A 24,360-nucleotide genomic window follows, 5' to 3' on the forward strand; every position below is an offset into this window, starting at 1 on the left:
TGCATATACATAAAAAATACTGTACCCAAGTGGGGGCGGTAAAATGAATTTCGGAATTTTTTTATATTAAACTTTAATATTAAATATAATAAATTGAATTTTTAGTGAAGTTACTTTTAATTTTAAATAATATTATTATGCAGACCGTTACAAATTCAACGTATTTTTTTTCATTATTCTAAAAATCAAATTAACTGTATATTAATCACAGACCTAATAATCTTGAACTAATTTTAATAGTGTTCTAATTGGCAAATATCCGTTCATTTGTGTTGTTGTAATAAATGTTTGAGCTCAATTAGAACCGTTATTAACGCTATTCATAAAAGACATAACAGAAATTGTTATTATTATCCCTTTTATGGAATTTAAATAAAATTTCATTTTCCGAAATTTATTGAATTAAAATATATATTACAGTTTTATGTACATATAACATTGTAAATAATAGATCTCTTATCTATCTTCCTTAAATGGCTTAAGCATACAAACTGCCAGCATTAAAACAAAACAAAAATGCATTCAAAACCAATTAAAATAAAAAGATAAATACGCATACATATATACATACATATTTACATATACGAGCAAATACTTCAGAATCTATTTGCTATTTGATAAACTCTACAATTGTATACAATTAGTTGACATATTCTTAAATATCCCTCTATTAATTTACACTCCTCTCTATTGAGTCACACGTGCTGTTGTTGTTGTTGTTGTTGTGACTGATTAGAAGTTACCTCGCGCATTTGCCAATAAAAGACATGATCAGCTCAGCAATCGGCGCAGAAGGTAATTTGAAGACTTTCTCGCAATAAGTCAACACGGCACCGAGCTGAGCAAAGAAGTCTATAAAAAAATAGCAAGAGCATAGATAAAAAATTGTATTTAAAACGTATCGACATTTGCCCTATTTTCGGTTTTGTTTTATATACGGTTTTACTTTTGTTTTCGGTGTTTAATTGAATTATTTGAAAATGCGGGTCGAATTAATCTGCACAGCAATTTTACTGGCAATTTGTGTTACGGCCACAACAGGTAAGTGAATAAAAATAAAAAAAATTAATAAAAATAGAAAAGATATATTATACATACTATAAAAAATAATAGAAAATATAAAAAATATAAAAAAATAAAAATATATAAAAATTGTAATTAAATAGAAAAACTTCATGTCAATTTCTATTATAAATTTCATTCAATTACATTTTAATATTTCATTTATATTATTTCTGTTTTTTAATACATTTTTTGTTATTATATTCATTATTTCTTTCCATTGTAATTTTTTTTTTTTAATTTCGAAAAGCTACTAAAAAGTATTATAGTCATTACGTTTAATATAATAGGAATAACTTAATTTTAAAATGATTTATAATCCTACCTTTGTTAAAGTTTTTTAAATGCATATACAGTTGAACTTCCATAACTCGAACTTCTATAACTCGAAGATCTCCATAACTGGAACTCTTGAATTGGATATAAAAGTCAAATTTCATACAAATTACCTTCCATAACTCGAAGTCTCTCTAATTCAGATATTAAAGATAACGATTTAATATATACAACAGAATTTTAAAATTATTTAAAAATATAAATTAAATATATTTAAAATTTAAATATTATGTTTAAAAACAACTTTCGCAATTTATTGATGTATTTTTATTTAGATAACACACAATTTGAATATATTCTGCATAAAGTCCAAAAGAATAAGAAAATCATTCTATATAGTATATGAGGGCTGAGGTAATTCCTGAACGGATTTCACTCATTTTCCCCGCCAAGGTGGACTATATTCAAGACTATACCTTTATTTAATTTAACGAAGATATATCACATATTAACCGATATATGCGGAATAAAGCCCATAAAGTATTTTTGAAAACCCCATAATTAGGTATATGGGAGCTAGGGAAAGTTATGACTCGATTTTAATAATTTTTGGAACACACACATTTAAAAGTAAAAAATTTCCTCTGCATTACTTCAAAATATCTGATAGATTTACCGATATTTTCGGTGAAAAATTACCCTTAAGCTCTAAGTTCTTTATATTCCCTTTCCGGGGCCTTGAAAAGTTATGGTGCGATTTCGACAATTTTTCCACAAGTGTAGCCATAAGTGATATATAGTATTTGTGTAAAGTTTTATTCCGCTATCTTCATTAGTTCCTGTATTGTATATGTTATAAAGTGAACGAATCAGATGGAATTCAAAATTGAGTTATATGGAAAATAGTCGTGGTTGTGAACCGATTTCGCTCATTTTCCATCCGTGTTGTCAGGGTGTCAAAAAAGTATTATGTACCGAATTTCGTTGAAATCGGTCGAGTAGTTTTAGAGATTTTAACTTGTCTCGTCATTCTGATAATTTTGATATATACAACCCTATATCTAACTCGTTTAGTTTTATGACTTACAAACAACCGTTATGTGAACAAAACTATACTACTCTCTTAGCAACTTTTGTTGCGAGCGTGTAATTAAAGCCTAAAAAATCAGTTCAAAGATTTTAAACATGATTTAAATATTACTTTACATCTTAACATATCTTTCAAAGATCTAATAATAAAATAATAAATAAATTTGAAAATGACAACTACAGTGACGTCAACACTTCAAATTGATTCACTATAATTTAGTGTGGGATAAATATTATTTATTAGTTGGCAGATTAATACTCAAATTTATAGTGCCATTGACTTCTAAAATCTATTTTGATAAGAGGTACTACGTACATATATAGATATGTCATTGGATATCTATTTTTATATTAATGTTAAATTTGCCTTGAAAATCAAAAATGATAAATGTACTGGGCTTCTCTAGTTGTCTTAAAAATGAACCGAACTTATCTGAAAACTTCTCGACTTCTCGACAATTTAATTTTAATATTATTTAAAAAAAAATTGAGAGGTATTAACATTACGCGGTCTGTCAAATATGTTATACATTTTGGTACTACGTACATATATAGATATGTCATTGGATATCTATTTGTATATTAATGTTTAATTCGCCTTGAAAATCAAAGAAAATGATAAATGTACTGTATTTCTATAGTTATCCCAAAAATGAACTAAACTTATCAGAAAACTTCTCGACTTCACGACAATTTAATTTTATTATTATTAAAAAAAAATTTGAGAGGTATTAACATTACGCGGTCTGTCAAATATGTAATAAATTTTGATGTTAAGGTAATTTTGAGATATTAAAACTTAATGACTATGACACTTTTGACAAACTATAACAAATTGTTAGCTTCTATGGGGTTTAAGTATTAACAAAAATAGAAATCAAACATGAGAGTTCAAAACACTATTATATATGTACATACACACTTGTCTGTCGCTTTACGTAATCACACATTTGCCTCCATTAATTCACTAACCACTTGACTTCTAGCCAAACGCGGCTATGGTCCCGGCGAACAGGATTGGGGTTTCGTCGATGTGCGCAAAGGTGCACACATGTTCTACTGGCTCTACTATACGACGGCTAATGTGAGCACATACACGGAACGTCCTTTGGCGATTTGGTTGCAAGGTGGTCCCGGTGCTTCATCCACGGGTTATGGCAATTTCGAAGAGTTGGGTCCACTGGATTTGTATGGCAATTATCGTAATCACACATGGGTGAAGGATATGAATGTGCTGTTCATTGACAATCCCGTTGGCAGTGGTTACAGTTATGTGGATAGCATACGCTATTTAACTAAGAATAATAATGAGATTGCTTTGGATTTGGTCAGTTTGATGAAAGGTTTCTATCAGCAACATCCCGAATTCGAAAGTGTGCCACTGCATATCTTCTGTGAGAGTTATGGTGGTAAAATGGCGCCTGAATTCGCTTTAGAATTGTATTATGCCATACAACGTGGTGAGTTGCGTAGTAATTTGAGTTCGGTGGCATTGGGTGATCCATGGACTTCACCGATTGATTCAGTGTTGGCTTGGGCGCCATTGTTGTTGCAAATGGTAAGTGTTTAATTAATGCAGTTTACTTAAATAATATTTTTATATTTACCAGGGCGTTGTGGATCAAGATGGTTATGAGAAGATTTCGGCATCTGCCAATAAAACTGAAAGTCTAGTCAAACAAGGCAAGTGGACGCAAGCCACCAGCCAATGGGGCACTACGCAAGGAGTTTTATTGCGTGAGTCCAAAGGTGTAGACTTTTACAATATTGAGAAACCAACCAGTGGTGAAGCGTATGCCAATGCATTACTGAGAAGTAACAATATTGTGGGTAGGTAGCAATGCTCATACGTATAGTATATATGTCCGTAAATAACATGTACATGTATTTGTAAATAACAACAACATTTACTGTTATAGAATTAATGTACCGTACTATGGTGCAATATGATATAGATGAGGATCGCGATCAAATTTTGGAGGACTTAATGCGTGGACCAGTACAACAGGCCTTAAATATAACGTCTCCTGTAAAATGGGGTGCTCAAAGCAATCCCACTTTCAGCAGATTAAGTGGAGATTTCATGAAACCCGTCATACATATCGGTAAATATATTCAAAAATATTTCGTAGAAAACATTTCATCAAAATATTTCTTATTTTAAACGTTTAGTCGAAGAGCTGCTTGACAACACTGATTTGAAGGTGGGTGTATTCTCCGGGCAATTGGATTTGATTTGTGCTACCCCCGGCACAGTTAACTGGATTGAAAAAATGCAATGGAATAATAAGTCTGCATACTTGGCCGCGCCACGCATAGGCATTAATGTTGAACGCATTTTGGAGGGTTATGAGAAGAGCGCCGGCAATTTCACTATGTTCTGGATCAATCGCGCTGGTCATATGGTGCCTGCGGACAATCCTGCCGGTATGGGACATATTCTAAGGAAATTCACCAACTTCGGTTGAGTCGGAAGTTTAAACACGAAATTCGATAAATAGTTCAGTGCTTTGTATGAGTAAATAATAAATCAATTATTATTATAAATACTATGTTATATTATTTCTCAATTTATCAAAAATACAGTTTATCTTCCATAATTCGATATTCTATAACTCGAACTCTTGAATTGGAATGGATTATGGTGATTCGAGTTAGGGAAGTTCAACTGTATTTAAAAAGTTCGAAAGAATTTCGAAAAAAGAATTTACGATATTCAATTTTCATATTTGAAAATGTGACTAGTGCGCGTTTTTGCGTTCATTTTGTCATCACTCAGTGCTGCCAAGTTCATGCATTTGTTTCCATAGAGTGTATTTTGCCGCCGGAAACTGACAGTTGGTTTTACACAGTTGAATAGTGTTCATAGTATTTGATAATTTTCTTAAAAAATGTTAAAATTTAATTATAAAATGAAGTTTTGAAGCAAATTGAAGCATAAGCTTGTTAATAATACACCTCAAATAAAAATAGATAACTGAGAAACGAAAATTATGCCTAGATGATATTTACCGAAGGTACCATTATTTGGTATAAGTGATATGGAGCTAGAGGTTTGCTTCCCTCATCTTCAAATGCGGGTTTTCCTTTGGTGAGTTGTATATATGTAGAATTTGAACACAGACGTACAAAGTCTGTAAGACGCTTGGTTATCAAAACTTATTTTAGGCGTGTGGGGTATTGAGTTGTGAAATTTGTTAAGCGTTAAGTAACCTATTGTTTAAAGAAAGGAAATTATTTGTTTGTATTTGTAAAAGTATGCATGTCAAAAATGTCCACCAAATAAAAATAATAAGACAATTCCACACAATAAAAATAGATACGATTGCGCACATTGATGACACTTACTAATTTTTCACTGAACGTAAAGCGTTTAAATGATATGCTGCTGTAGTTCTTTACTACAAAAAGCATTTTTTATCTCTATATTTTATTTGTTTTGGTTTTGAAACAATTCAAGTCAAATACAACAGGAAAATATTAGCTCAGCTGTTTTATTAAGTTCCCGTTATGAACTAAACTATCAATGAACTGAAATGTTTGAATTGCTTAGTTATTTTTCGTTCCCACATACGCTTTAGAAAGTGAAATACTACGTGTGAGTATTGGAATTTATTAAGCTTAAAATAACATATTTTTACTGTTTAAAGAATAAATAATATTCATTGTTTTTGTGAAAGCAGTATTCATATCTAAAATACCCAACAGAAGAGAAAATAGAATAGTTCCACACAATAAATATAGATTCGATTCCGCACATTGCTAATACTTATTACATTGTTACTTAAGCCAAAGCGTTTAAATGATTTGCTGCCGTAGTGAAGTACAAAAGTATTTTTATCTCTATATTTTATTTCATTTACGATGTTCTTTTTAAAAATACATTAATGCGTAGTAAACTGAACCGTGTTGTACAGCTTTGAGTTGTGTATATGTGGTTTTGAAAAATTCATGTCAAATGCAACAGGAAAAGACATTAGCTCACTTAAACACAATACTATCGAGCATAGCGCCAAGGCATTGCACAATGTTGTTTTGCATCACCTTGTCGACTTTCTCTTCCAAATGCCGTTTAGGATCTTGTTTGCCCACATTTTTGATCGCCAATTGTTCGGGTGTCATTTTTTCTTCATCTTCCAGCGACTGTAAGTTTAGAATAAATGTAAAAATATATATTCAGCTGTTTGAGACAATTATACGATTTCAAATAATTACCTTATTATAATTTTTGGCTAATTCGAGCATTTCCTGCACGGTACTTTCATTGATGGAACAATGTTCATTGTAATCGGCCAATGTGAGTCCATCCTTCCATGATTTTTTGTGCAAATTCAACAGCATCTTTTGTTCTAACTCATTTTTACGATAATTAATACTAATTGAGTAGTAATGCCGATTCAGACCGTGTATCAATGCCTGCACCGAAGGTTTTTGCAGATGACCCAAATTGGAGGTGGTCTGACGCGGTTCCTGGCCGAGTACAAGCATATTCGGGTTGATGAGACGGAAGGCATCAATAACTACTTTGCCCTTAACCGATTGTATCGGATCGACGACAACGGCAACAGCGCGCTCTGATAGCGCCTCAAATGACTGTTGTGTATTAATATCCACACCGGATAACCAACAGCCAAAACCAGGATGTGAGTGATACCAGCCGACAACCATTTCTGGGCGTCCAGTCTGTTTTAACATATCCAACATTTTCGCTTGAAACACTGGATCTACAGCTTCGACTGAGACGCCAGTACCAGTTTGTGGCATAGCAAAAACATCGATGACTTGTACTGTGTAATCGTCGACGAATTCGCCCAACATCAAACCCATCACTTCCATGGGTACACCAGCGCGACCATGTTTTAACATTTTCAATAACGCCAATGATGAGATGTATACTTGTTCAGCGGTATCCACAACGGGCGCATCTGTTGGTGGTGCAGCTTGTGGCATTGCACCTCCCAAACGTAGTAGACGATCCATACTGTTTATAATAGAAATGCGTTGAATTTTTATTTGACTCAATTCTGTATCTCTTGATTTACCTTATAATTGAAATATATAGAAAAACGCGCTGTTAAATAAGTTAAATATTCCGGCTATATTTTGCAAGAAAAATGCACGAACACAACACAGCAAAATTTACAAATGTCACACCAGAATTTTGACAGCTACAAATGTGCACCGTCACAGCGATGTGGTGCGTTCAACGCAAACTGTTGTTGATGCTTTGGCGAGCGTGTTCATAAAGGTAGCGAGTCAGAAATTAGTTAATATATATAAAAATATGTTTTTTTATGAAATGTATTTGTTTATTTAATGTATGATTTGTTTAAAAGAACTAATTTATTTCTTTTTTAATAATTTATTATTTTATAGTGGTCATATATTAAAGTTTTTGTTATTATTACTGGCGCTACATTTAATTTCATGTTAGATATTTAATTTTTTTGATTGAAAATAATTTTAATGGACAAATACTTGCATATGCATGAGCGCTAAAATACCGTTCCGCAAGAAAAGACATGAACGAACGCGCTTAGAAAGGTGGTTGCATCTCATTACCGATACAGGTAATTGCCTCATAATTTTTGAGCTCCCTGTACTATAAGAATAAAAAATACACATTAAAAAGTAAAAAAAAAAATTGACATTAATTTTTAGAAAGACGTTCAAAAATAATTAAAAAATAATTGAAAAAAAAATTGTTAATAGAAACATTTATATTTTTATAATGTTTTTTTGTTTTTGAATTAAGCTGTTGCTTATATACGATTTGTAGTGCCTGTCCGATAAACGTTATTTGGTGATTATTAAATTTATACGCTGTTAATTTAATACAGTGTTAAATAATATAATAGCAAAAAAATCTTACTGTTATAAGAAGTGTTTTCTATTAGCCGCAGTGGCTACTTACATTCATACCTGTTGGTATGTGTGTATATATGTTGAAACGGTAGCCGAGTGCATCTCTTTTGAATTGTAGCGCATTCACTTATTGTATCACAAACCGCAACGGTTGCTGCAAAATCAGACAGTCTATCAGTCTGTATAAGTTACACAGTTAGCTAGCCAAGAGGCAGATTGGCTGAAAAGAGGGCACTTCAATACTAGGTAGTTATAGTATAAATACAGCTACCATAGGTATAATTATCAAGTTGCAGGCTTGTTTTTAATATTTTTTATCGTCTTTGCTTGCTTTGGACACACACACACACATTTACACATACATACGTATAATGTTTACCCAACGCTTGTAGGCATTTTTCGAGCACTACTACTCTACTCAATGTACTCACAAACTTTTGACTTTTTTCTGCTATTATACTTAATTTAAACCAAAGGTACTAATGTGTATACTTGTAGCCGTATGTGTGTGCCTGAGTTTTCATTTGTATTTTCTTGGTTGTTTTCATTTTTTAATTATGTTTAATTTTTTTTACTTGATTATTGTATTTTGCCATGACTTACAACAGTTCTGTTTTCCACGATTTTTTTGTTATATATTTTTTACGATTTTTCTTTTTTTTTTCTTCTGTACAATCAACAATAGTAGTCTACAAGTCACATTGGTTGTTGGCTGAGTTGAGCCATTTAGTAAGCTGTTGTGTTTTAATAAGTTTGAAAAGTTTCAGTTGCAGTCTGTTGCCGGATGAGCGCTGTTGCTCTCATAGCGTAGTGAAAGAGTGAACTGTAATCATTTATATTTGATACTAAAATTCTAAAGATTGGCTTTTAATTGTTTACAACAAAAACACAAGTGTTTGGACGATAAAAATTTAAGCACCAGTTAAGCTTAATTGTTAAATTTGCATAAATTTTGCGAAAAAAAAATTCAGACTTTTGCGCATGCAAATGTAGATCCATCATTTGTATATGTGGCATATGTGTTTATTAATATAGTATTGATTGCTGACGATGCAAATTGTTGGTTGTCTGCCTGCATTGTGGTTTCAATAAAATCATAAAGTTATAAAGCAAAATTGCAGCCTTCGCATATTATCGGGGGTACATTGACAGGTAAGCGCCGCGTTGGTATTATTATTACCCATAATTACGTTAAACTATATATATAGAATTACCATGTAGTGCTTGTTATTGAATTTGCAAGAAGCCAAACAGTTGTCTGAGATATTTAAAAATAGCAGGAATATGGAATATTGAAAACATATTAATAAGCCAGTTACTTTTGCTGAGTCGATTATAACATTTCTGGCTTATTAAAGCATTTCTAAGTTACTTGTAACTATTTAAATAAATTTCAAAATATTTTTCGAAATAATATTTAATTAATTATTTTTTTAATAATTAAATTTTACAATATTATATCTTCATTATTCGCGTAATATGTCGCATTAATAATAGAATTTTTATGAAAAGAATTCTTGAGGGGTTACATGGGTTTTGTCGGCTAAAAAAGGCATATTTTCAATATTTTTTTCTATGTTAAAAAATTATTTATTTTATTCAGACTATTGTCTTATAGATACATATTTAATCCGAATCAACCCACGATTACCATATGGTAATGAAAATTACACGATAAAACAACAAACTTCGCTGATTTTTCGCATTCTCCGCAAAGGTTATATATTGAATATAATGAATCGTAAAACAGACTTCAATTTCGCGTTTAGGCGGTAAAAATTCTTAGATAGTTGTATTTCATTTCAGAAAAATTTGAAACGTAAAAAGATCTGGGCAGTACCGGATTAAAGAATAATTTTTGAAATTTTCAAAAAAAAAAAAAATTTAAAACTCCTCCATTAAGACGTCATTTTCGGTAACCCCTCGGAAAAAAGGTGCGTCCGCGTTGTCAGCATAATTCCTGACAGGATCATCCAAAATGAAAAAACAAAAATAAGTGTTTTAGTTAAGACCATAAACTCGTGCTTAAACGAAGCAAAGACAAAAAAGTGAAATTCGGAATTTTGGCAGACATTTTTTCAAAAAAATCAAAATTTTGGTCAAATTTGCTTGACATTTTGTTTTTTAAAACTATTTTAAAGTGAAAAAAATCCATGTGCAAAATTTCAACATGATCGGTTGAATAGTTTTCGAGATCTTTTGACAATCGACAATCTGACTTGGAGCGCACACCTTCCACAGACTGTATCTATGAAACTATTATTCGGATAGACGGAAAATTTAGGATAACATTCTTGAGATGTTTTAGAAATTAATAAGCAATTTTTATATTTTTTTTACAAATATTTTTAAAATGATTTGAGTTTGTTAACAACAATATATACATTGAATAAGTGTTGGTAAATTAAATTTTAACCATATTTAAATAAAATAAAGTCTTTTTATATAATATATACAAAATCTGCATGTATATAACTGCAAATGTAGTACAATATGCCAGTACAATTTATTTTAATGTCACACATTTTACCCGTATACATACGTTTCATGCTTCACTTAATTTGTTAAATATTTTCCATTTCAATTGAAATGTTAAAAACGATCCAAGGCTAAATTACAATATTTGTAGGCCAAACACAGCTGAAATGAAATAATACCAATTGCTCGCGCACACCCGACAGAAATTTAAATTGTAACACATATACTGAAACATAAAAATGTTATACATATAAACACCGATCTCATTTTGCATACATATATGATATATAGGATTGGAAATCAGTCAAAAGTACTACAAAATTATATATCAAAATTTTTAAGACATTTTTTCTATTTACATATCAAAAATTATTTTAATTAAAAACAAATTTTTAAAATTTTAACTTTATTTTAATCCAAAAATATACCGAGCCACCCTAATAGTAAAAAATAGTCCCTCACAGGTATGACAGTGTGCGTGAAGTTCGTTATTGCGAGAATCTCTGAAAACCTTATCAGCAATGAGAGACCATAACAACACAACAAATTGATAAGCGAAATTGCAACAACTGCCTTTTAAACAATTGGCATTTTTTAGAGCTGTTTCTAGATTTTAAAATATAAATTTAAAAAGTTAATTGAGCAATAACGAATTCTTTGAAGCACAAAATTTGTATAAACTGCGAAGACTACGATTAAATGTGTTTTTTTTTTTTAAATAAATGCAGGCAACACGTGAATATAAGCTGCATAGGCAAGTAGCTGTAGGGTGGTTTGAAAGTGTTACGGGTTAATTATTAATATTTTCAATTAAATATACTTTTTTTTCAAATCTAAGAATATTTATTAATATTTAAAAAATAATATTTTTACAAAATATTTAAAAATTCATATTTTTACAAAATATATAAAAATTAATATTTTTACAAAATATTTAAAAATTAATATTTTTACAAAATATTTAAAAATTAATATTTTTACATATTTTCATATTTTTTTTAAATTAATATTTTTACATATTTTCCAATTTAATATACATTTTTTACTAGTATTTTCTTTGGATTAAAAACAATATATAAAAAAGTTTTATATTTCATCATAAAATATACAATTTTAATAAAATATCTAAATTTTACATTTAAATAAATAAATTAAAAAAATAAAATTTGATCCACCCTAATGTACAAATACATGCAAACAAACAAGAGTCTATGTACAAAAAAAAACTTCACGGAGAGGTGAATGCTTTAATTGAGCTTTAAAAAAATATTAGAAAAACCGCAAAACATACTAAACTGTGACAACGATAGCGCTGTGCTGTGGGAACATTAAATTGTGCCGACTGCCGCAAACGATCAGTAGTAACGCGGTCTAAAAAGCTACTCGTGTATTAAATTTTGTATACGCCATGGGCTCACGTTGAAATTTCATAACAAGCGTGCAATTTTGTCGTCGTGAAAAGCGGTGAAGCTCGTGTTGCTGTTTGAAAAAAAAAAAAAAACAATTTTTAAAATTTATAATTAAACCAAAGTGCCTCTTCAGTCAAAAGGTTAATGAATGCAATGATACAAATTAGTGTTTAAATAGTCATAGACATAACTAACAGTGCATTGTGGATTGGTTCGGTGCATTTGTTTGGGTTGTTGGTGCATATTCACTGTGATGAATCTAATTTTTGCAGAATAAACATCAATTAGATTTTGAAATGTGGATTTGTGAATGAAGTGTAGTAAATCGAAAAATTTTTGAAGTTCCAGTGGCACGAAATACAAATAATTTTTATTAATTTAGTTACTTGAATATTTATAACAATTTAAGGCGAATCGGCCACCTTAATAATTTTATATGTATGTATTTGTTCTTGTAAATATTTTTATATGAATATGACACATATTTTATTGATTTATTATTATTATTAAGGTGATTATCAATCTCATACCTTACTTGGCTTATCTTCTTATATACATATACTCCCTGCCATAAAAAACACTCTTTATTATGTATGTATGTATTTAGGTACTAATGAGTAAATACGTTTTCAATTTAACTATTATCTCCTTGATATGAGTATAATCTGTGGGAGTTTTTGTTTATAAAACATGGTTTTGAAAACATTACACTTTAATATGCTCTTGGTTTTTTTGTATTTTGAAGATTACGAAAAAATATTGAATAAAATAAAAAGAAAATATTGAATAAAAATATACAAAAACACGTAAGGAAGGGCTAAGTTCGGGTGTAACCGAACATTTTATATTCTCGCAATTTATTTATTTAATTTTATTAATATAACACACAATTTGACCCACATATTCGTCATCTATACTAATATTATAAAGAGGAAAGGTTTGTTTTTTGTTTGTTTGTCTCGAATAGGCTCCGAAACTACTGAACCGATTTGAGAAAATCTTTCAGCGAATGCTGCGAAAACGATTTAAGATATAACAAAGTGATGTACTACAATTTTGTAGAACTTATCATTATCTACAAAAAACATAAGCGATTTTCTATAAAAAAAAAATTAATTAAAATACCACTACTTGAAAAGGCTCTTTATTTGTACCTTAGTATTAATCCTTATCGAAATAAATGATTTATTATTTAAGATCAATTATTTAAGTTCAATTGTATAAGGTTGTGTCGATAGCCCAAAACAATTTGTAACAAATAAGGAAAGGCTAAGTTCGGGTCCAACCGAATATCTTATACTCTCGCAATTTATTGATGTAATTTTATTAAGATAACACACAATTTGACCTATATATTCGGCATAAAGTCCAATAGAAAATCATCATATATAGTATTTAAGGGCTGATGTAATACCAGAACTAATTGCACTCATTTTCACCTCCAAGGTTAACGGGAATAGGGACAACTTAGCATCTGTTTGTAGGCAAACAAACGGCATATTCGGCCTTGAAATTACTCCTAAATTGCAAATGAACGAAACACCAGTCGGCAAAATCGCCAAAAATAGCGCTATAAGGAAGATTTTCCAAATATTCAAGAAGTCGCTGGAGGTACTGCACAGGACTTTAAAAGATCTTGATTGTCGATGAAGGTTTTTGGTGGAGCCAGGATTCTTTTAGCGGGTGATTTACGCCAGACTCTTCCAATTATTCCTGGATCAACTGTTACTGACGGGCTAATCGCATGCCTAAAATCATTTAATTTGGGGCGACACATAAAGAATCACCAATTAACAACTAACATTTGAGTGTTTTTGTAACAATATCAAATTGCGATTGTAGAATCAGTTGGAAATGGTAGGGACGCAGTTGACACCTCGATGGATTAATAACATTTCCAACAGATTTCCGTCACTTCATTGACTCGAAAGAGAAGTTTTTCTGAAATGAAACCTCAATATGATAACCATAAATGACTGATTGAATGACCTACATACATATATTGGTGGTAAAAAAAGATATCGATGATCTTAATGCGACAATTTAGAATTTCGGTCCAAGAGAGTTGACACAGCTACAAACCAGGATGACGTAGTCAATTATCCCAAACTATATAAAATTGCCTGTACTATCACCATTCACTTTGCAATTAAACGTTGTGTGGGTTGTAATCATGCTGCGTAACATAAATCAACCTCGAGTAATCAATATCGTCGCCGAAGCCAAGATTGGACCAACTTAATTTAATGTGTACCTTAGCCACAAAAACGTGTGGCCGGGTCTGCTAGTGTATACATATAGTATAAGGTCCATTGAAAGTTGAAAACCATAATATTAAGTATACGGGAGCTAGGTGAAGTTATGACCCGATTTCACTCATTTTTGGCACGGAGACATATTATTAGAAGAAAAATATTCCCTCGGAATTTCTGCAAAATATCTGAGAAACTTACTTATATTTTCATTAAAAAATATATTAGAAGCACTGAGGTTCTCATGTTCGATATATGGGGCCTTAAAAACGTATGGTCCGATTTTGGCAATTTTTAGAAGGGCGAAGGGCGAAGGGCCACACTATAATTGCAGTATTTGTGCAAAGTTCTGTTCCGATAGCTTCACTAGTGTTTATTTTATATATTGTAAAGTAAATGATTCAGATCGACTTCGAGTTCTGGTATATAGGAAGTAGGCGTGGCATATTTTCATAACATAGGTATCATTGGCATGCCAGGAAAATATTACGAATCGAATTTCATTGAAATTGGTGGAGTAATTCCTGATATGGTTTTTGATCCATAAATGGGCGGAGCCACACCCATTTAAATATAGTTTTATTTATGGCACTTCATGTGTTTTCGGTTTTCGCCATTTTGTGGGCGTGGCAGTGGTCTGATTTCGCCCATCTTCGATCTCTCAATTTTTACTCAAGTTCCGTTGCACGGAAGGACGAACAGACAGACATCCGGATTTGAACTCCACTCGTCACCCTGATCACTTTGATATATATAACTTTATATCTAACTCGTTTAGTTTTGGGTGTTACATACAACCGTTATGTGAACAAAACTATTAAACTCTCTTAACAACTTTGTTGCGAGAGCATAAAAAATAAAATTAGCCCATTAAATTATGATTAACTAAATTTGAAGCTATAAATAATAGTAACATTAATTTAATTATATACAACAACAAAACGGACTCATTAAATAATTACCCTAGTGTAACAGTGGGCTATTAATAATATTTATAACGGTAAATGTAGTAAAATATAATAATTTATGACAATTTTAGTAGCAAATAGTTTTAGTAAACAAAGCTAATGTTTTAACTAAAAGCTTCAAACACAATGAAGCATCAAGGCCTGGAAATACACGCCTTCCCGCTAAACCTCAACCTAAATACAAGCAAATATGCATATATACATACATACATACACAAGTTGAAATATGAATTAATTGAATTTTCAAATATCATCACTGTTTTATGTATGTGTGCGCCAGCAAAAAGCGCTAAAAACAACAACATCACCGTCCAACAGGAAGTTCACATGCGTTTTTTGCGCTGTAGCTTCCGGTCTTACAGCTTTAAGTTTAACGGCTTTTACCACTATTTATTTTGTATTGTTTTTCGCAATAATCCATTGTTGTTGTTTTCTTCACTTTACCATTGACACACAGCAACACAAATGGTGTGAACGTCAAAATGTACAAATGTACCGCAAAGTGTACTGATTACACTGTGTTGTTGTGGTTATGAAAATCTTTCGACATCTTCAACGTGTGCGCGTATATGTAGCTACTTATTTCACATTTTATTGCCACAACACGTACCAATGCATGCATGTTGCACGGTGGAAAATGTTTGTCTATATATACATACATATATATTGTATTGGAGCACTTGGTCCGGCATGTGGTTGCCACATTTCGCATTCATTACAATTTTATTTGTGCATAATTTACAGCGAAATTGTGAAAAGCAAATATCTTTTTTTTTACATTTTTACATTTAACAGCTCGCTTGTGGCAAGTGTGTAAAGCCCATTGTAGCACTTAACTGCAATTAACTCTAATTTGCACAAAAGTGTGGAGAAAAGCGTCGCTTTGTTTGCTTAAAATCTCGTTTCACCGGCTGCTTGCTCTCAACTATGATTTATTTACTATTTATTTGCTATGCTCACTCACTAATATTATGCGTTTAACAGTTATCTATGTATATACAAACAGACTAAATACATATTAACAAGTCTACTCACTTATGCGTGGTAAACTAAACGCTGTTCCAGTTTATTGGCCGTCTCGGATTTTCACTTTTCAAATAGGCAACGCATTTAATTGGTATTTTAATAAATTTTTAGCGTGGCCACAATAAATACACAACAACAAAGCAATTGCAAATATGCAGACAAAGCTGGTTGATGAATTTACGTGCGTGTTTGCGCAAATTTATTGCTAGCAAAGACTTGTTTGAATCGCTGATTTACGAGTGAACGCATACGTAAATGCATTGGTTAAATTGAAAGAAAATCACTTGTCCGTTAACCAGCCGTTAAGTGTATACGAGTGTATGTAGCTTGATTTAGTTGTGCAACTGCACAGTGGTCAAAAAACAGAAATTTTTTTATGAGCTGAGCTTTGTTAATTTTGTTCATAAAATAAGAAAGTTTATTGAACTATTGCTTAATATACATATTATGTAAATTTTCTAATTCCTCTTATAAAAAAGTTCATTGATTGTAAGAAAATCTTTTGGGAGTTTTTTTAATAAATAAAATTTTTAGAAATTATTATTTATAAGAATAATATTTATTATTAGTACTAAGCTGAGCAAATTTTGTTAATTTTGTATATTTCGTCTTCATATCAACAATTAAAATAAAAAAATCCAAGCTGTTGCATATTAAATTTTCTTATAATAGTCATTGATATATTATATATATGAATAATTCTAACTAACTTAGTGAGTAGCAACAATATTGTGCTAAAGAAAGAAAAATCGGTGTAAGAAACAGAAAAAATTAAAATCCGTTGCCTATCTTTAGGAGTTTCGGCTTAGTTCTTGAAAATAAGGTGTATTCCAAGGCAATTTATATTCGAGGTCCTCCTCCTTTATTTGTATTTAAGTGTTATCTTTTTAAGGGGTTATATACAGTTAGATGGCCGAAAAAAGTGAATTTTCCGGATTTTTTTCTGAGAAAACTTTTTAATTTATTGATCCAAAAATTTATACACATATTAAAATTTATATACATATTAACTGTATTTTAAGACTTAGTACTAGTAAAAATGTGCATGTCATGTTGTTCGAATGGATGAAAGTGCTCCAGCTCTGAAAGTTTTGGATGCAGTACCCGCTGGTGGAAGCAGATGAAGAGGGAGACCTCCACTCCGATGGAAGGTGCAGGTGGAGAGGGACCTGGCTTCGCTTGGAATAACCAATTGGCGCCAAACTGCCAGAAGGCGGGATACGTGGAGCGCTGTTTTGGACTCGGCTATAACCGCGTAAGCGTTGTCTACGCCAGTCAAGAAGAAGAAGATTAGTAAAAATATATATTTGAAAAAGAGCTACAGCTGATCTCAAGGAGCTCCTCTCAAAAAAGACGTTTTGCGGTGACCACTATATCTCGGAACTGGATCACCTAAAGTTAAAAACCAACCAGATTTCGTTAAAATAATGTTAAATCTAGTAATTAATCGAAGGAATAAGCAAAATAAAATTTTTTGACAAAATGGCGGTTTCTCAAAAAAAATCGATTCTTCACCGAAATTTCGCCCTTAAATTGTTTATAAAAAAAAAATATTTATCGGAGAGAAAAAATCTTCGATTAAGTACTAAAAAATATATTTAAGAAGGTCGTGTTAAAATTTTAGACTAATCGGTCTAGCCGTTTTCGAGTAATGTTGGTCACCGACTTTGAAAACACCATTTTGAGAAAAACGCGTTGCCGCTCGGACCTTGTACTTCCAAGCACTCTGAAACGCCTTTTCAAATTTGCTTGTAACTTTGAAAATATTCACCGGAACGATATGAAATTTTCTGTGTGTATTCTTAAATATGTATATGTACATTAAGAAAATGAAATAAAAAAAATCGATTTTTTGAAAATTCTAACTGTATATAACCCCTTAACCTCGGTTACAATGATTACTCTGAAGGTTTCTGTAAAAATTTACGAATTATCTTGCCTTAAAGGTTTTGATATTTTGTTTTCAGAGATTATTTATATTTCTTTCCCTACAAATTTCTTCTTTTTTTTCGATGATTTCGTTGTTATATACCACAAGGTGTGTTAAAAAAAATAACGGGAATTGTGAAGTTAAAATTTCACGTGTTCGGAGAGTTCAATTGTCACGATAACATTTTGAGCTATATTCATTGCTTACTCTGTCTGTAGCAGTCACTAAGGTTTGACGTATTTTTATGATCTTGGCGATTTTCGCTTTTTAAAAACTCACACTCCGTTGCTTGTTCGTCAATTCTTTGCCGAAAACAATACTGTAACGATCACCCAGTTTCCATATTCGCCATAAATAACTCCGCCCGACCTTCCCCATTTCCAAAAATAAATAGAACGTTAAAGAACCAAATACTATCCCAAAAATCGATTTAGACAAGTGTTTTCGACGATTCTTGCAATCACTGACGTAAGTGCATTATATCGAATGGGGACTATTTTAAATGCGACAATAATAATATAGACGAATGAATAAATATTTTTTCAAAAAACGAAAATTCCCGTTATTTTTTTTAACAAACCACTTAGGTTGGGTATCGATACTCTCCTTATAAAACCGTACTTCCGACTCCTCAAGTCCACTTTTAACTTCACAAATCGATCGTATATGATCGATATGTAGATATATTGTTTTCAAATGCTTAACCATAGTAGTTGAAAGAAGTCGCAAAAGTCGGTGGAATTGAAGCTAAGATTACTTGAAAAAGAGCACTATGTAAAGGATTTATTTCAAAAACTTAAAGAAATAAAATTAAGAGTAAATTTCTTGCTATAACATATCTCCCGATTACGACGCATCGGCCTTATAGAGTATTTTATGAATAAAGTTGAACTTTCCTAACCATAATTCACAAACAAAAAACTTCGTGTTAGAGAGGCTTCTGAGTTACGGAAATTAATTTGTATGAAATTTGACTTCTATTGCCAATTCAAGAGTTCGAGTTATGGAGAACTTCGTATCATAGAAGCTCGAATTATGGAAGTTCAACTGTATTTTTTTCCAATTTTTTATTATTTTCCTCTCTAAAAATATTTTCTGTGAATTCCTTTAAACGCCACTGCTTTGAAACCATTAATTGCTTTATTACCAGCTCATTACTTTACATTCATTTATAGCGAATCGCATAATTTAGTAACTAATAAGCCGTATTTGTGGTGTAAATTGAAGAAAATATTTTTGAAAGGAAAGTAAAATCAGAAATGAAGTAATTACAAGAAAAAAATACACGTAAATAGTTTACAAACATGAAATCGACATTCACTGCACTTGTTGCTGCATTTTTCATTCGACACAAATGAAAGTTTTAATTAGAGTTGCAGCTGAGAAGCGCCAAATGATGCCGACTGGCAGGCCAATTTTTTGCTTTTCATAATAAATAAGTTAATTAATCATGCTTTTATGCTTGTGCGCCAATTGCAGCAACACGATTTTACTTTGAGGCTTTCCAACATTGCAAGTTGCTTTGAATGACGTCTAACCAACTCTCTCACACACACACACAGTTATAATTACATACATATTTACTCTCATCTTTTTCAATTGCAGTGACGTGACAAATCAATGACATCATTGTCAACGGCAGTGACAGCGGCAACGCTGGACGAAACGTCATGTGTTGCAGCAACAGCAACGACAGACGCTGGTGGAGGACTGAGTGAGCAGATGGCGGAGGCAAAGCAAGCGGTGATAAGTAACAATAACCCAATAACCGATATTGTGAAAGAAACTAATGCAATGACGGCTGCAACAACTACAACAACACCAAGTGTTGTAGCGGCTGCTTTGAGTGCTGTATCAACCAAGCAAATGCCTTCAACAGCAACAGCAACAACAACCACACAACTCACTAACACGAGTAAAATACCACACTTACAACAACAACAACAACAACAGCAACATTCACATGGCAGAGAATTGAAACAATTATTACACTCAACCGATCCACTACGCCGTTCCGCGTCATTACGCATGCGCGGCTCAAAGTCAAATCTCTTAAACAGCAGCAGTGAGCATTATATGGAAATGGAACGTAGCACGCGCCACCTGAGCAATATGCCACACACTACGGCGGCCACCCGCTACAACCATCCAACGCTTACAGGAGTGCTTGGACAACAACAGCAAAAACAATTTTACGAACGCCAGGCCACACAACATGCAGCCGCCGGTACGCTTGGGGGTGGTGCAGCGGCAGCAGCAACGGCAACGCGTCGCAAGGCCACACTTTTGTTTGGTTCAGCGGTGTCAACGCAAACACCCGCCGTCACAGTTGGCAATCTGACGCGTTCGCAATCGTTACGTCGCAGTAGTTACCTAAATTACAATTATAATACAAATTCGCAACAGAAATCGGTCAAAACGGATGCAATAAAGGACCCTAGCACTGGAGGCGGCGGCGTCGGTGGCTCATTTGTTGACTCTGGAGCTGGCACGGATGTGGCAATTAAGGCTACTACAGTAGCCGATAATGCGGATACGCAGCTGGAACTGCAGCCAAATGGTGTTGATGAAAATTGTGCCGTCCCAAATGGTGGTTGTGTGCAGGCGAATGACATAAGAATGTACAAAAGTGATGGTGTCGGCGAGCAGCGCAGGATTGACAGGGATATGCAGCGTATGGTGAGTGTATGGCTTTCATTTTAATTAAAATATTTTGTTTTTCTTGCCTTATTTTATAACAAATTCATTTGCAAATGCTTTAAACGCTCTTGATTAGCTGGGAAAAGGATACTTTATGCGTTTGGGAGTTACGAGTTCTATTGATTTTCTGACACCAGTGTCGAAAGAATTTGTAAGCGAAAAATATACTCAACTAACCTCAAATTCGCTTAAATACATACATTTACATAAAGAGTTTTCATTTGGCCATATGTTGGAAAAAGACTTGCTAAATACGCTAGAAGTGTTAGTAATACTAAATACTAGTGGTTATACTAAGTATAAAATTGACTATCTTCGTAGTTTTTAGGTCAAAGGAGTATGTGTTTTTCTCTGCCAGCGCTATTTGTATGTAGTGATTATATACTCGTGTTTGTTTGTGAACTCCTTAGAGCTTAACGACCTCTCAGAGTTGTATTTAACAAAGCATCGTTTTTGTTTGTGTACTCTGTGGTCTCTACACCAATACCAATACAAGATTACAGTGCATACAAATAATATTCGTGTAGTTTTAAAAGTCAAATTATTATATTATTTTATATAACAAAGTATTTTGAAGCATAATGCGATTTTTTTTATTTTTTATTATGAAACAAAATTAATCATTAAAAAGAATAATAATTTTATTTTCATTTATTAATAAATTCGCAATAATTTTTTTATGTTTGAAGATTAAATCATGTGAATAATAATAATAAAATAAAAGACATCCTAGCGTCACAAGGAGCGCGGCAATCCCAAGATTTCCATATTGCCATATTGAACATACACACTTTGGCGGCCACTTGTCAACGGAGCCACTCGTCTTCTTTCAAACTGTTATAATATTACACAAGTGCATTTTACATAGCTTAGTTAGATTGTAATCTGTGTCCCGTTACTACCTACTGCAGAGCTTTAAAACATGTTAAATATTCAGAATAATTGCATCATTCCGTAATTTTTTATGTGAGACGAATTAAAAGTTTCATGGCGATGTACGAGACTACCGGCTTTCCAAATAAAATCAGTTGTCTACGATTCGCCAAGCTTGTGATAGTAGCGTATCGAACAAACAACTGGTATAAGTCTTACAAACTGGCATAAACAAATGTAGAAAGAGTTATATCACTTTAATGATGATCTAGCAAGAGATCGACATCAAGCATAACCGAGTAGTAAAGTGTCGAATAGAACACCTTACCCGACTTTCAAAACTAGGAAAACAATGGATTAAAGCTTATAACGATTCGATTTAGTCCCTGTTGAGCTCTGATATAATTTCATTATGAGTTATATTTTTTCGTGTTCTCAAAACATGTTTCAGAATAATCTGAACTCACTGTAAGATTGCTCTAAAACTTTAATTTGATTACTTAACAATTAGCTATTAATCACTACTAAATTGTTTGCCAAAATCATCGAGTTTTTGCTTGAAACAAGGAATTCTCAATTATCAATTAAAAATAATAATTCTTTAAATTTTACCTTTTGATAAATATTAAAAATCTTTAGAGATTTTGATATAATTCCCAACTGTTCTTACATCATCTTGTCCAAAACAGTAGTATTTTTCGTAGCTATAGCTTTCTGAAAAGGGTTTGAGTAAACGCCGCATAAACGACAAAACGACCAACCATCCCACCACCCTATAATTTATGCCTTAGAAGAAAGAAAGAAAAAAAAAACACAAATCTATTGTCTGTTTGTAAACACGGAACTTCAACTGGATACGAGCAATACTCGCACTTCCATGGGTTGTTATTTCCGGTGAAATGCGAAGAGCTTGCAACCACCACGTTTTCCTCTCCTTATACTAATTCTTTCGCTCTCTCACTTTTATGCGCTCTTCAGTCTTTTTCAATATTTTTAAGGGTGTTGGATTTGTTGATGTTTTCAAAAATACAAGCCCACAAACTTTCACAAATTTTTATGGTAGAAAATGAGAGGGGATTGAGAATGGAACACTCACAAAATGAGTGTTTCACCAATTCCTGGCATTCCTACGATTGAACCTTCTTAGTGTTTGGCGCTTGAAGCTCACAAATCTCAGTTGCATGCTTAGTTGACTTTCTGTTTTGACGTTGTGCAAGTGTCAAGTGCTAAAAAAAAATAAATAATCAGAAAATAAGTGTTGTTGAGCTTTTCAAAAAACTAAACTTGTATTAATTTTGTTTTTCTACATTTAATTTATTTTCTATTTTCGACGCTAAGACACACGGTTGCATTTTACAAATGTCGTTACGCGAAGTTAATAACAAGGATTCCATATAATCGATGGTAATTTGTGGCAAGTTTTCAATAAAGTTTTTTTTTTTAATTATAGTTTACTAATAGTGGAAATAAAATGTGTTAGTTTTGGGCTTGCTTTATGAAAAATAGATGTTTTATAGCAGAAGATGTTTGGAGAAAAGCAATATGTAGTTCGATTTTAATAGATTTCAAAGTATGTATATCATCTTATAATCAACTTTCAATCAATCTCTTCCCTTTTTTCGTTACTGAATATCCTTCATATCGATTTACTTATTTCAATATAATAACTCAACAGTAGTTATAAATTGTAAGCGCGCTCATTCATTAACAATTATCTAGTGAAATGTATCCAACACCGCCCCGAACTAATTTGTAACGGAATTTATAGTTTCGTTCCCTTAATGGGCTTTTATTGCAACGCTGGCAGTATGCCAAATCACAAAAACCTTGCAGGATAACGACGAAAGTCCGCACGTCAGATTGGTTGGCAATTTTTTTAGAGCAGTAGGGATGTAGTTCCCTTCACTAGTATACAAATACACACTTACATGAATGCATTCAAATCCTAGCAATCAATGTTTTCCATTTCCAGCGCTTTTCATTTCATAAAAGCGAAATATGTTCGTGTTAATTGAAAATATTATTTTTAGTTAGTTTCCTTTTCAGTTGTGTGAGTGTCGGTGCACACTATAAAGTTGTCATTAGTTTTTTTTTTTTATATCGATTTTCTGTGTGTGCACTGTGAGCATTCAATTATTTGCCCACACGTGTACAAGTGTTTTATGTGCGCAAGCACACTTGATGCTCCTCCATACCTTTCCGGCCTTTAGCGTCTCTATTCAGTTTAGCTTCTAATAAAGACTTGTTTCGCGCTCTGAAGTGTTGTAGTAATTGCATAATTTAATATCTGGCACTCAAAGGGCTATAGGCAACCATTTCTAGCCGGTTGGTTGGGCTTGAACTATGGATGTAAAAGGAATTGACATATGCACTATAAACACTCACTAACATACATGAGTATGGAAATTTGAGGTGGCCTGTGGGAAATTTGA

General features: G+C 32.3%; 3 protein-coding genes across 10 annotated transcripts in view; 2 read left to right on the forward strand and 1 right to left on the reverse strand.

Moving 5' to 3' along the window:
- Window positions 1–773: 773 nt before the first annotated feature.
- LOC105215274 (retinoid-inducible serine carboxypeptidase) lies at window positions 774–4,898 on the forward strand. Its single transcript, XM_011189097.3, has 5 exons — window positions 774–1,041; window positions 3,414–3,985; window positions 4,038–4,257; window positions 4,347–4,532; window positions 4,600–4,898. Exons 1-5 carry the CDS (start codon window positions 981–983, stop codon window positions 4,893–4,895), a joined length of 1,335 nt encoding a protein of 444 aa, XP_011187399.1. The 5' UTR covers window positions 774–980; the 3' UTR covers window positions 4,896–4,898.
- Window positions 4,899–6,246: 1,348 nt separating this feature from the next.
- Rpn11 (26S proteasome non-ATPase regulatory subunit 14) lies at window positions 6,247–7,630 on the reverse strand. The gene is made up of 3 exons (XM_011189105.3): window positions 7,470–7,630; window positions 6,643–7,408; window positions 6,247–6,570 (listed from the first exon to the last, which is right to left on the reverse strand). Exons 2-3 carry the CDS (start codon window positions 7,405–7,407, stop codon window positions 6,409–6,411), a joined length of 927 nt encoding a protein of 308 aa, XP_011187407.1. The 5' UTR covers window position 7,408; window positions 7,470–7,630; the 3' UTR covers window positions 6,247–6,408.
- A 578-nt stretch (window positions 7,631–8,208) lies between these two features.
- LOC105215275 (protein quick-to-court) overlaps window positions 8,209–24,360 on the forward strand; it is a 30,149-nt gene continuing 13,997 nt past the window's right edge. For 2 of the 8 annotated variants that reach the window (XM_011189101.3, XM_029042273.2), the window contains exons 1-3: window positions 9,084–9,444; window positions 19,961–21,034; window positions 21,132–21,206. In XM_011189101.3, coding sequence (XP_011187403.1) covers window positions 19,976–21,034; window positions 21,132–21,206 — 1,134 coding nt within the window. In that variant the 5' untranslated portion in view covers window positions 9,084–9,444; window positions 19,961–19,975. Of the gene's footprint in view, window positions 8,231–8,396; window positions 8,589–9,083; window positions 9,445–12,058; window positions 12,320–12,365; window positions 12,618–19,960; window positions 21,035–21,131; window positions 21,207–24,360 lie in introns of those variants that run through there. The other 6 variants (XM_029042271.2, XM_029042269.2, XM_029042270.2 and 3 more) reach the window with 6 other exon arrangements.

Source organism: Zeugodacus cucurbitae, chromosome 3, assembly GCF_028554725.1.
Source record: "Zeugodacus cucurbitae isolate PBARC_wt_2022May chromosome 3, idZeuCucr1.2, whole genome shotgun sequence".
NCBI classification, from domain to species: domain Eukaryota; kingdom Metazoa; phylum Arthropoda; class Insecta; order Diptera; family Tephritidae; genus Zeugodacus; species Zeugodacus cucurbitae.